The following is a 12,115-nucleotide window of genomic DNA, read 5'->3' as shown; positions in this document are numbered from 1 at the left end:
ACCATCTAGAGCTAAGGCTGGACATTGCTGGACAGATAATCGCTGCGTTTCTTGGAAAATTTCAAATATTCTGTGAGACCTCAGTTCACTTGTTTTTTTTTTTTTTTGTACCTTGGGGCACCTCCTCGAATAGTCTGGGAGCCACAGAGCCGAGTTTATTTCCAGTGTTGGCAGTATTCGGGTTAGCAGGAAGCCTGGCAGTGAAGCATGACAGACCTCTGTACATTTATGTGCTTGTTGTTCATTTGCCCACCAGCCAGCTTAGAGTTCCGAGTGTGGCCTGCTCAGTGCCAGGCTCTGGGCATGAACTCTGGGCGCTGACAGTGACCTGAGAGAAAACATACCCTCTCAAGAAGCCTGCTTACATTTTTGCTTAGAGGAACAACGAAATTTGCTAGCAGTGGAGTAGTGAGTGACATTTCTGTAAGGTGCAGCTAGTAAATCTCATCCAGGCCTGGCATCTCACACCATAAAGTGCAAGCAGCCGTGGGCCAGTGCCTACTTGAGTGGGCATGGCTCAGTTTTAGTAAAACCTTATTGCACAAAGCTGATGGATGGGCGATGGCCCAAGGGCCATGGTTTGTGCAGCCCCTATGATGGGGATTAATTAAAGTGTTGTGGAAACAGAAGGAAGAACTGCTTGGGGAATCCCAGAAGGATACTGAGAGGTGAGGACAAGCTCTTCTTACCTCCTCCCAGGTGACTCCAGGAGAGGAGCAGAAGGACTACAGGGGAATTCCAGGCCTCGGGAAAGCTACGAACAAATACAAGCTGTCAGGAAGGGAACTGGGGAAATGTGTGACTGTGTGACCTGGAAGAGGGATGGCGGGGAGAGGGGCGGAAGAGCGTAGGCCTGTCTCCTGGGCTCACACCCCAGTTTCTTTTTTCTTTCTCTTTTACTTTCCTTAACGAAGGAGATTTACAGCATTCTTCACAATCCAGTTGTGTCAGGCATTCAGCATTCCAGCACCGGTGCCACCACCAATGTGACCTTCCCCCCACCAGTGTCCCCCGTTTCCCATCCTCTCCCCAAGCCTACCCTCTTTGTAGGCCCCAAATAGTTTCCCTTACAAGCGTAAAACGTGAAATTACTCTTACATAACAATTCCTTTTGTAATGTTTGTAGTAGGGTTGCTGCTGAGGTGGACAGGGCAGCACGTGCGCACTTGCTCTCTGAGCTCACCCCCCGTGTTTGCTCCCTGACATTTTCTGCGTGTACGTACGCTCTCTGAGGTTACACATGTGTGCTTTCTCTCTGAGGTTGCACATGCTTATTTGCTCCCTGAGGTCGCACACACTGCTCACTCTCAGGTCACACACACGTGTTTGCTCTCTGAGGTCCCACATGCGTTTTTGCTCTCTGATACTTCACACGTGTGCTAGCTCTCTGCGGTTGCACACATATATTGCTGTCTGAGGTTACACATGTGTGCTGGCTCTCACATGCACGTATTTGTTCTCTGAGGTTGCACAAGAGTGCTCGCTTTTTGAGGTCACACACATATTTTGCTCTCTGAGGTTGCACATGTTAGCTGTGCATGCTTGACTGCATTGCTCATTATTTAGTTGCATACACTGGCATTCCTCCCCCCACCTCCCAAGGCTGCTCCCTTAGCAGGCATAAAATAATTAACCTCATATTGCTAGTTACTGTAAGAAATTATCAGAAAATAGATCAGTAACTGTCAACTTGTGCTAATTGATATATCTTCCTATGACTACTCATTGTCTGAGGATCTGTCGTGCTGGTTGGTGCTAGTTGAGTCTTCTGAGTTATTGCTTTGCTCATTGATCTTGATGATTTTCTGTGCAACTTTCCCGTGAAATTTGCTGTGCTTCTACTGGGCTATGATGAGTACTAGAAATTTGCCTCTGCGGCCACACCCTCCAGGAGCTGGAATAATCTTGGTGGCTATGTGAGGTTCATTTGTGGAGCTGCGCTGTTTCTGTGCTGGAAAATGTCAGAATGGGCAGGGGCTGCTGGACCTTCTGGCAGGGGGCTTGGGGGTGGACTCTGCCTGTTCCCACTCGGAGAAGGCCCCAGAGCCCTCAGCCCAGACTAGTCTACCTAGGAGATTCAGCAGCTTGCTGTTTCAAGATTAGTTTTGGAACTGGGTCGTTTCTCTGCTGGAAAATGTCAGGTGTGCGTCGGGGTGTCTGGGCCTTTGGTGGTGGAGGTAGGGGCACTCTACCCATCCTCATTCCAAGAAGTCCCCAGAGTCAGCTCGAACTGGTCTACTGAGAGATTCTTTTTTCACACTCTTTTCTTTTTTTCCTTTTGCTTTTTTGGGTCACACCTGGTGATGCACAGGACTTACTCTTGGCTCTGCACTCAGGAATTACCCCTGGCGGTGCTCAGGGGACCATATGGGATGCTGGGAATTGAACCTGGGTGTGCAAGGCAAACACCCTACCCGCTGTCCTATTGCCCCAGCCCCCACTCTCGTTTCTTGAGTCGTTTTCCCCATTATTTCATTTTCTACCTCATTTTTGGGGTGGTAATTCATATTCTTCCAGTAGCCTCTGTATAGTGGGTGCATGGAAGGCATCTATCTTGAGATGGAGCATAAATACATTTTGATAAAGGCGTAAAGCTTGTATCTTTATAAAATACATCTTGGCCTCTCTTGGATAGTCTCTTGGTGAATGGGATCCAGGTATGACAAAACTTCCCTCAGCTTTCTTTCCTGCTGTCCTTACTTACCTCTCCCCTCCCACCTTCCGTGCTCATTGGCACCCTGCTCTTCACCTAGAGTCTCTTCTGGAGATAGCGCTGTCTCTGTTACTGTTTGACAGCAGAGGGCCTGTGGTGGCAGGGTCCCGAGTCCCGGCCCAGTGAACCATGCCTGAGGCAGGTGTGCGGCCACGCTCTCCTCAGCGCTCTTCTGGGCTACTTCAAAGGCAATCTTCTCAGCAGTGGCCCCTGGCGCTGTCTTTTCACATTGCAACAGAGGACTTCAAACTTGGAGGAGTTGGTTTGTGCAGTTGAAAGCATGAACGTGCCATCATTTCGTCCAGGTCTTGGTTAGTTGCAGTTTTCTCTCTTCATTAACTCTGTCAGACTTTACTTCCTTGCTCCTTCCCTCAGCCTTGCAACCTTCAGAAGCTACCAGCCCACTCAGCCTGGTCCCCGCCCGCCTTCCGTGATTGGGCTTCTCACCTCAGCCAGGTTTGTTGGTGTTTTCCCTAAGGCTTGGTCTGCTTTGACCCGTCCCTTGTTTCCACTTCAGGAATCCAGTGGGATCCACCTCACCTCGCAGTGTGTGCTCCTGAAAGGGCTTCTTGCAAGGATTAAGCGTGGGAAATTTAAGCTCTTTCTATGGGGATGGGGAGTGGTGGGATTAGGAAACGTTTTTCAATATTTTTTATCTTTGCAAATGGAAAACAGAGAGACTCTGAAGACCGTAAGCCCTCAGCGAGGACACTGCCCACTTCGTCACCTTCTTCCCCACCTTGCATCTCCTCACCTGTCCATGTCAGTGACCCACGTGTGTATTTTTTGGGCGCTCTTTGGAGGCCAAGACTTTCCTCCCTCCAGTGAACCACAGACAAGGGAGTCGTCAGGGTGACAAAATGTCGTGTTCCAGAGATCAGAGGTGCTTGGGGTCATTTTTACTTACCTCTCTCTGACCAAGAAGGGTTTTCCCAAGTCTCTTCCATGGACTGGTTTGCCCTCGCTGCCACTTAGCATGGCATTGACTAGCAGAAGCCCCCCCCCCCCTTAACCCTCTCACATGCCCCCGAAAGTACTAGAAGTGGATGAAACAGAATCTGCCAGGACTGTGGTCTCCTCAGTCTTTCTCTTGCCTGCCTCTCTGTAGCCCATCTCTTGTGTAGTCACCCTCATCTGGAAGATACCCAGGCTTGAATGCCAGAGGCTGTTTACTCCTCTCCCCATGAAGGAGAGGTGCTTGCAGCCACGGCCAGATTGCTGCATGCCTGCCCTAGGCCCAGGACACATATGAAAAGTGACAAATACATAAGACATGGAAAATATAGTTTTTCCCTACTCAGCAGTTTTATCAATGGATCCTGATAAACAATAAGGCTCTTGTTATTTTCAAATTCTGTATGCAGTGATTCTGCAGAGGATACCAGTGGATACCCATTGTCTGAATGTATATTTTGTTTATCCCATGGGCCTTAAAAAAAAAAACTTTGAAAATCAGGTTTTCCTACAAAACCCTGGATTTCTTCCTTGGAAAAGTCAGTAAATGTGTAGCCAGATTGAAAAGATGCTTGTTCATATGGCAGGCTGGGGCTGTTGTTGGGTAGGACAGGGAACTTGGGAACACTGGTGGAGGGAAGCAGATATGGGTGGTGGTGGCATCGGTGATGGAGCTTTGTATGTCAGAAATCCAACAATCGGAGTGGTAGCACAGCAGGTGGGTCTTCTGCCTTGCATGCGGCTGACCTAAACTCAATCCCCAGCATCCCATATGGTCCCCCAAGCGCCGCCAGGAGTAATTCCTGAGTGCAGAGTCAGAAGTAACTCCTGAGCATCTCCAGGTGTGACCCAAAAACAAGTAAACAAAAAACCCCAAAACAATGCAACTACGGCTTTGTAGTTCACTGTGCTATAGTAAAATACAATTTTGGAAAAAGGAAGAAAAAGAAATGTGAACCTGGGTTCCAGCAGGTGAGCTCACGTGCCCAAGGAGCAGACATTTCCTCGTGACCAGTCTTGGCCTCTGCGTTGATTGCCTGCGGCAGTGGGGTAGGCAGCTGTCTGGACGGGGAGCAGGACCCCCTCGGATGGGCCAGCCTCCTCTGGGCTAAGGAGTGCGTTTGGTGGGCAGAGGGGAGGGAAGAGTCTGATGCTGTTCTTGTCAGAAGCGAGCAAGCGGGACCAAACTTAAGGAACTTGCCTGAGAGTCTGCGTTGGTGGGCTGTGTTTTCAGACTGTCTAGCCTCAGACAGGACCACGGGGGAAGTGTGCCTGATCTATTTATGACACGGCCCGAATGACTGCCCCCCACTTCTCACTTGCGTTGCACGTGGCGTTTTTTTTCATCCTGCTGATTCTCAGGTAAGCAGTGACAACACGTGCCCCTCGCCGAGGTGTCTGTTTCCCAGCATCCCCGCTCTGGGGGCCTTCAATGGGAGGCTAAGCTGGCACGGCCCTGTGTTCCCAAGTCCTCCCTGACTCTCTTGTTGCTGCCCACAGGAATGGACTATTATAAGCTACCTCAAGGAAGTGTCCCGTGTGCACCCGCCTTGGTGCTGGCCACATGCTGCACTGTGTGACGGGGAGGCTGGGGTTATGTGGTTCCCCCAGGTCCCTCTGGTCATGGAGCCAAGAAAAGATTGGAGTCTATGGCCCCTGGTCTAGAGCTTGTCCTCAGCTCCCTCACTGTTCATCTGACTGTTTTGTGAGGATCATGTGTCTTTTCTAGAATAGCTGTCAGCTTGTACAAAGGGACTGTTGCAGGTCAAGGAATGGTGTGATCCACAAGTTAACATGGTTTGTACTAGTCCTGGTCACTTCATCTCTTTTAGTGTTTGTTTTGGAGCGACATCTGAGCTTACTCCTGGCGCTGTGCTCAGGGATCACTCCTAGTGGGGCTCCAGGTCCATCTTTGGTGCCGGGGATCGAATCCTAGTCAGCCACATGCAAGGCCAGTGCCCCACCTGCTGTCCTATCACTCCAGCCCCCCTTTGTCCATATCCTCTATTCGGTGTTCCCTGCATGCACTATTTTATGACTTTAGAAAAGGGCCCTTTGGGCATCCTGTGATCATATTCATTCTAATCAGTAAACATAGTGACATTGGAACTGAAAAAAGTCACTTATTCAGAGGAAGATAGAATTCCTTCAAACTACCTGTATGTCTTGGTGACACTTATTTAAGCTCTTTAGGGACTCGCTGGGTTTTGCACTCCCACCCCCATGCCCTCCACACTAACCAAGAGGAGGTCCAGGCCTTTGCTTTCCTGCAGAAGAATTCTCATGTCAAGCTCCGGCTCTGCGCAGATGTGGATCTCCTTTCAGGATGTCTTTGTTTCTCAGCCCTCTCCTTCCACCTTCTTCTGCAAGGTTGCTCAGTGTTTTATCTGCCTTTTAAGAATTAAACATCAGCCCATGGTGTATTTTCCTTTCTGATGATCCCCTGTGCGTTGCATCTCCTGTTTCTTACGGTTGTGCCACGTTGGTTGGGGATGCTTTGAAGATAGTTCATGTTTTTCCTCTTGACTTCTCTTCTCATTGTTTCTGTTGCTGTGATAACAAGGGCTTGCACACTTAACTGTGGTTCTGCCCAGGGCTTGCCCTGTGTTGGTGGTGCTTGAACACGGCTGAGGTTCACCAGAGACCACGCACTTCGGGGGTGGTGGAGCTGGAGTCCCCAGATGTCAGAGCCTCTGGGATTGCACTCAGCATATGGGGCCATGCTGCGGGGTGAATTCTACCATCTGAGTTATCTCCAAAACCTGTTTATTTTTTTTTTTTAGTTCACTTTTCCTCTCTTGACACATGATCCCTCTGCACTGGAAGTAAGTTTTATCTTCTTTTTGGTTGTCCTTGTTATCTCATGGACTTTGCTTATATATTTTGTCATCCTCAGTTGTCTGTTTCAGGATAACAATGATGAGGCAATGTGAGGTTTGACCAAGAGTTCTCAGTACAGGCACATCCCAAGAGACACTGTGGGTCGTTTCCAGATCACAACCCTAAAGATAACATCACAGTAAAGCCAGGCACACATATTTTTTTAATCTACCAGTGCATATATATGATAATGCTTACATTATACTCTAGGACATTAACTATAGAATAACCTTAGACCTGGGGGAAAAAAGCCTACGTGCCTTCATCTGATGTGACACAGACCTAGAGTGAGCGCAAGCTGCTGGCAAAGTCTGCAGAGTGCAAGGAATGCAGGCCAGTGGAAGGAGGGATGCCTGGACCCTGGACTGGCTTCAGCCAAAGTGGGTGTGAGGCCCAGAGAGAGAGCTCAGTGCCTAGAACAAATGCAGGCAGGAGATCCATGTTCTGTCCCTGGCACGGAATGCTTCCCTGAGCACTACCAGGAGCGACCTCCAGAGCCCTGCCAAGGGGCAGTCTCCCGCCCAGGACTCAGCCAGAAGAGTCCCTGAGCACCCCTGGGTGTGGCCCCAAAATTCAGGGGAAAGAAAGTGGACGGGAGCATCATTACTTCGAGGAATCGCTGTGTGACAGATGTGGAAGGTTCTGCCGTCTGGCACCCCCGTCTGTGTTAACTGCTCTGGGCGCCTTGACAGCTTGTAGTTCTGTGGGGAGACTGCCTCTGACTGGGCTGGGGAGTGGAAGCATGCAGAGGTTGTCTTCTATAAACAGATGTTTAAATTTTCTTATTTTAGCCCCATAAATCTCTGCTTCTCCTTTGTGCACTTAGCAAGGAGTTACATGGCCTCATTATCTGTTCTGGGTTTTTTTTCCCCCCTCCCACCAAATCTAGTGACTGTTCTTGCTTCTTCTCTTCTGCCCATACCTCAGATTGCTCCTCAAAATACAGGACGGAATGTAACTGTGTGTGCTTGGCTCTACGTGCTGGATGCATGTCCGTGCATTTGATTTGGATGATAGTATTAGATGTGGAATAATGACTGTCATTGTCACTGTCCTCCCGTTATTCATTGATTTGCTCGAGCAGGTCCAGTAATGTCTCCATTTTGAGACTTGTTGTTACTGTGTTTGGCATATCAAATACGTCACGGGTAGCTTGCCAGGCTTTGCCGCATGGGTGAGATACTCTCGGTAGTTTGCCGAGCTTTCTGATAGGGGCAGAGGAATTGAATTCGGCTCGGCCGGGCTGGCTGCGTGCAAGGCAAATGCCCTACCGCTGTGCTATCTCTCCACTCCAGATCTGGAATAATAGTTATTGCTATTATTCCAGTGAGGAAACCGAGACACAGAGGTTCAGGTGACATAAGAAGGGGATTGAGGCCCACTCTGTGAACAGCTTCTGAATCTGACCACCTCTCGCCAATGTTCCCTGCTGTGACTTTCCCGTCTCAACCTTCCACTTGACAGGCAGGAAAAGCTTCCCCAGGTGCACGCTGCAGTATGGCTCTCCCTTGCTAAAAACACAGTCGCCTTCCCATCTCAGCCCCGGTCAACTTGAAATCCTTTCGGTGGACACGAGCCCCTCTGGCCTCACCAGATCCCCTCCTTTCTGGTTCCTTCTGCGAAAACCCAGGCCAGCCTTTGCACTTGTCTTTTGCTATTCATTGCCCTGACCTGATCCTGGGGTTTCATCAGTCAGATCTCACTCAGAAACGTTGACTTTTCTTGTTCTCATGTTTCATTTTCATTTTTCACATGTATGTTGTAGTTTTTGATATTTGCTTTTGTGCAGTAGTACTGATGTTTGTGACCTACCGCCTGCATGCCCCCAAGAGTCCACGGCTGTCCTTAGGTCCCGCCTTATCCTTCCAACCTCTCCCACACCTCTCCCTGTCCCCCAGGCTTCCACTGTTACCCCAATTCTGTTGTCACCCCAATTCTGTTGTCAGAGTGCAAGGCTTTAGATTTTTTTTTTGCCATTTCCCTCCCTCCCTCCCTCCTTCCTTCCCGCCCTCCCTCCCTTCATTCTTCTTCCTTCCTTCCCCCTCTCCCTCCTCCCCCCTCCCCTCTCTCTCTCAACCACGTTTGGATGAGAGCTGTCCCTCTGATTGCATTTAGCACATCAGCCTCCCTCCTTGCAGTGAAGATAGGGTTTTCTTCTTTTCATGTTGCTGAGTCTTGTATATATACAGCAATTTCTTTCTGCACTCATCTGTTGCTGGGCATGGTTGTTTCCAGACTTTGATTATTGTAATTAGCACTGCAACTAACATAGATCTATTTATTTATATCTTTTTTTTGGCTTTTTTGGGTCACACCCGGTGATGCACAGGGGTTCCTCCTGGCTCTACACTCAGGAATCACTCCTGGCGGTGCTCAGGGGATCATATAGAATGCTGGGAATTGAACCCGGGTTGGCCACGTGCAAGGCAGTTGCCCTACCCGCTGTGCTATTGCTCCAGCCCCTATTTATATCTTTTTTAAGTAACTTCTTTTTTGTATTCTTAAAGACAAATGTTGGGGAGTAGAATCACTGTGTTATATTTTTGCCACTTTTAATTTCTTGAGCCTCTTTGGCTGTTATTCCTAGAGATTGAATCAGATAATAACCTCCCAACAGTAAATGAGGGTCCCCTTTTCCCTGCAGCCCCACCAACACACAGTGGTCACTTCAGGCTTATTTTTGACATAGACCATTCTCACTGGTGTCTCATATGGTTTTGATTTGCATTTCCCTCGTAATAGAGGAAGGTAAACCTTTATTCTCATAACCTCATAAACCTTGATTCTCTGGCCATCCCTATGAGAAATTGTCTGTTCAGTGCTTATCCCCATATTTTGCCGGGTTTTGTTTACAGTAGTTGAGTTGTGTGTGCTTTTTATATCTTGGATATCAGACTCTTGTCAGACGTATGGGGTGTGGGTATTTTCTCCTATTCAGTGCGACGTCTATTTTAATTTTAGCCCTGGTTTCTTTTGAAGTGCAGAAACTTTTTGGTTGGCTGCAGTCCCAATTGTGTATTTCTGGTTTTGTTTTCTTTGCCAGTGCGTCAGGCCACCTGCGGAGTCAGTATCATGAAGCATTCAGTTCTGCCCACAAGGTGACTTATGCCCGTGGGATCTTAGGCTTCTTGCCCATGTCGCATCTCTGAATGAGGGTATGCTCCTTGTGGGCAGGGGCTTTGTCAGTTTCCAGGGTGTTCCCCAGTGCCAGGGAGAGGCCCTACAAGCCCCTGGCACCAGTGCCCTCTGGTGCCTGCTCATGTCAGTGCCTGCCATGCTGGACACCACAGCAGCCCCGCTGAGCTCTCTCCTCTGAGACGCCTCCCTCTCCTGGACAGCTGTTAGAGCATCTCTGCAACTGGAGACCTCAGTGTGACGTCATCATATTTCTGTCTAATCTTCAAATCTCCCCTGCTGTTTTTTTACCCTGTGTTGTTTTTCTCTTCAAAAAATATTTAAATTGGGGCTGGAGTGATAATACAGCAGGTAGGGTTTTTGCCTTGCATGCGGCCAACCCGGGTTCAACTCCCAGCATCTCATATGGTCCCCCAAACACAGCCAGGAGTAATTCCTGAGCGCAGAACAGGAGTAACCGCTGTGCACCACTGGGTATGACCCAAAAAGTAAAAAACAAAAATTTAGAAATTAAAAAAATACTTAAATTGATATGAAAGGAAACTATATTACAGTGGAAATGTAACTTTTACATTATTCTCCTAAATGAGTAATTGGACAAGCTACTGGATAGAAACTTAAAAAAGAAAAAAAAAAGAATGATGCACTTTATGCATCACTTAAGCTTGTCAGACTGAAGCTTCTTGTACTGCTCTTCCGGAGTGGAGTGAACACATGTTGTCAGCGATCGTCTTGAGCTTGATGCCTGACTGTGAAAATCAAGCCATTTGCTTCTGAGCCACACCCAGTGGTGCCCAGGCCTTACCCCTGGCTCTGCACCCAGAGGTCACCGTGGGTGCTGCCCTCGGGAGCAGCATATGGGGTGCCAGAGCTCAAACCTTGACCACGTGCAAGGCAAACACCCCTCCCACTGTACTTTCTCTCAGGTCCCAGAAAATCGGATCTTTTGAACCGATCTCTCCTATACCTGCTGTTTCTGAAAGTTGTGTTCTCCTAGACAGTGCATCAGGTGTTGTCCCTGTGGGAAGCGCGTGTCCACTCTCCATGCACCGGTGTCTGTTTTCTGGATGTGCACGGTACAAGACACGCTTCGGGAGCAGTGGGCTCACCATTTGAAATTCTCTTCCCCATACAGGACTGACTCCACTGCAGTGACTATGTACATCTCCTTGTGTTTGAGGCGATCACTCCGGATGGTGGATATCAAGAGAATAAGGATGGCTTCTGATTTCCGCTGGCTCTTAGCCACGTTTGTTCTTCTCTATTTGATGAATCAAGTAAACAGCCAGAGGCGGGGTAAGTGCATCCTCAGAACTGATTACACTGTGACTGCTTCAGTCATTCTGATCGCATATCTTTAGAGTCTTGTGTTGTCTGGAACTCTTCAGGTTTGGGGTGGTTAGAATGCATTTTCTGTTAACATGTTTTCGTGTATTTTTGTTTTGCTGGGGAGGGGGCTCACCCAGCTGTGCTTATGACTTTCTCCTGGCTCTCTGTTCAAGGAGCATTCCTGGCAGAGCTCAGGGGACTGTATGGGGTTGGTTGCGAGCAAGGCAAGCACCCTATCCACTATACTGTATCTCCAGGCCAGATTTCGGTTACAAAAAGATTCTGAAAGCCCTAAATATCTTATCTCCATTAAGACATACAAGACATATTACATTTAATAAAAGTCGCCCTTTTAGGATAAAGTTATGTGTTTTGACAGATGCAGACAGTGATGGAGCCACCAGTATAATCAAGTACAAGTTCCTCCATAGTCAGTTGCCCCCACCCTCTCCTCCAGCCCACATTCTTCTTATTCCATCTTTCCGATTTTGCCTTTTTTTGTGTCCTATAAATGAAATCTATGTACCTCTTTTATATTGTATATTATATACCTCTATAAATGAAATCTACATACCTTGTTTTTATCTTACTAAAATATCGTGAATTAATGAGAAGGTGCTGCCTCTCTTGTTTGTATAAGAACATTACTATCCTTTTTACCCCGAGTTTAGTTTTATGTTATTTTCAAAATTAGCTCTTCTATTTCCCCAAGACTACCATTGATTGGTAACCTCATTACCATTCCTGATGACCTCTAAAGTGGATACTTCAAAGGTTCCTGTTTTCCATCTTACATAAATTTACTGTTATAGTCTGTGTCATGTTACTACATGTAAACTGTCATAGGTGTTCATGAAGGGAAGTGTGAGCTGGGATATCGTTTTCACATTGCACTTTTTCTCTGTCCTCTCCCTTTCTTCTTTTTTCCTGTTCCCCACCCTGTACTCTCTTCCTTTCCATTTTTCTTTTGGAACTATACTTTAAAGAAATGTATAGTACAGGGGCCGTGATGTAATTAAAGTTCATATGTGTAAACAAGAATTGCCAGGAATGTGATCTTTTAAGTAAATTGTTACTTGGGTGTTCAGGCCCACACAGTATTCA

At 47.8% G+C, this 12,115-nt stretch overlaps 1 protein-coding gene across 2 annotated transcripts in view; it reads left to right on the top strand.

Moving 5' to 3' along the window:
• Positions 1-12,115, top strand: part of LIFR (LIF receptor subunit alpha) — a 78,546-nt gene that overhangs the window by 16,611 nt on the left and 49,820 nt on the right. For both annotated transcript variants that reach the window (XM_056112036.1, XM_056112037.1), the window contains one exon: positions 10,818-10,978. In XM_056112036.1, coding sequence (XP_055968011.1) covers positions 10,840-10,978 — 139 coding nt within the window. In that variant the 5' untranslated portion in view covers positions 10,818-10,839. The remainder of the gene's footprint in view (positions 1-10,817; positions 10,979-12,115) is intronic.

This window comes from Sorex fumeus, unplaced genomic scaffold (genome assembly GCF_029834395.1).
Source record: "Sorex fumeus unplaced genomic scaffold, SorFum_2.1 ptg000015l, whole genome shotgun sequence".
In the NCBI taxonomy this organism is placed as follows: Eukaryota; Metazoa; Chordata; class Mammalia; order Eulipotyphla; family Soricidae; genus Sorex; species Sorex fumeus.
Note: the sequence above shows the minus strand (reverse complement) of the source record. Positions and strands in the feature narration are given on the sequence as shown.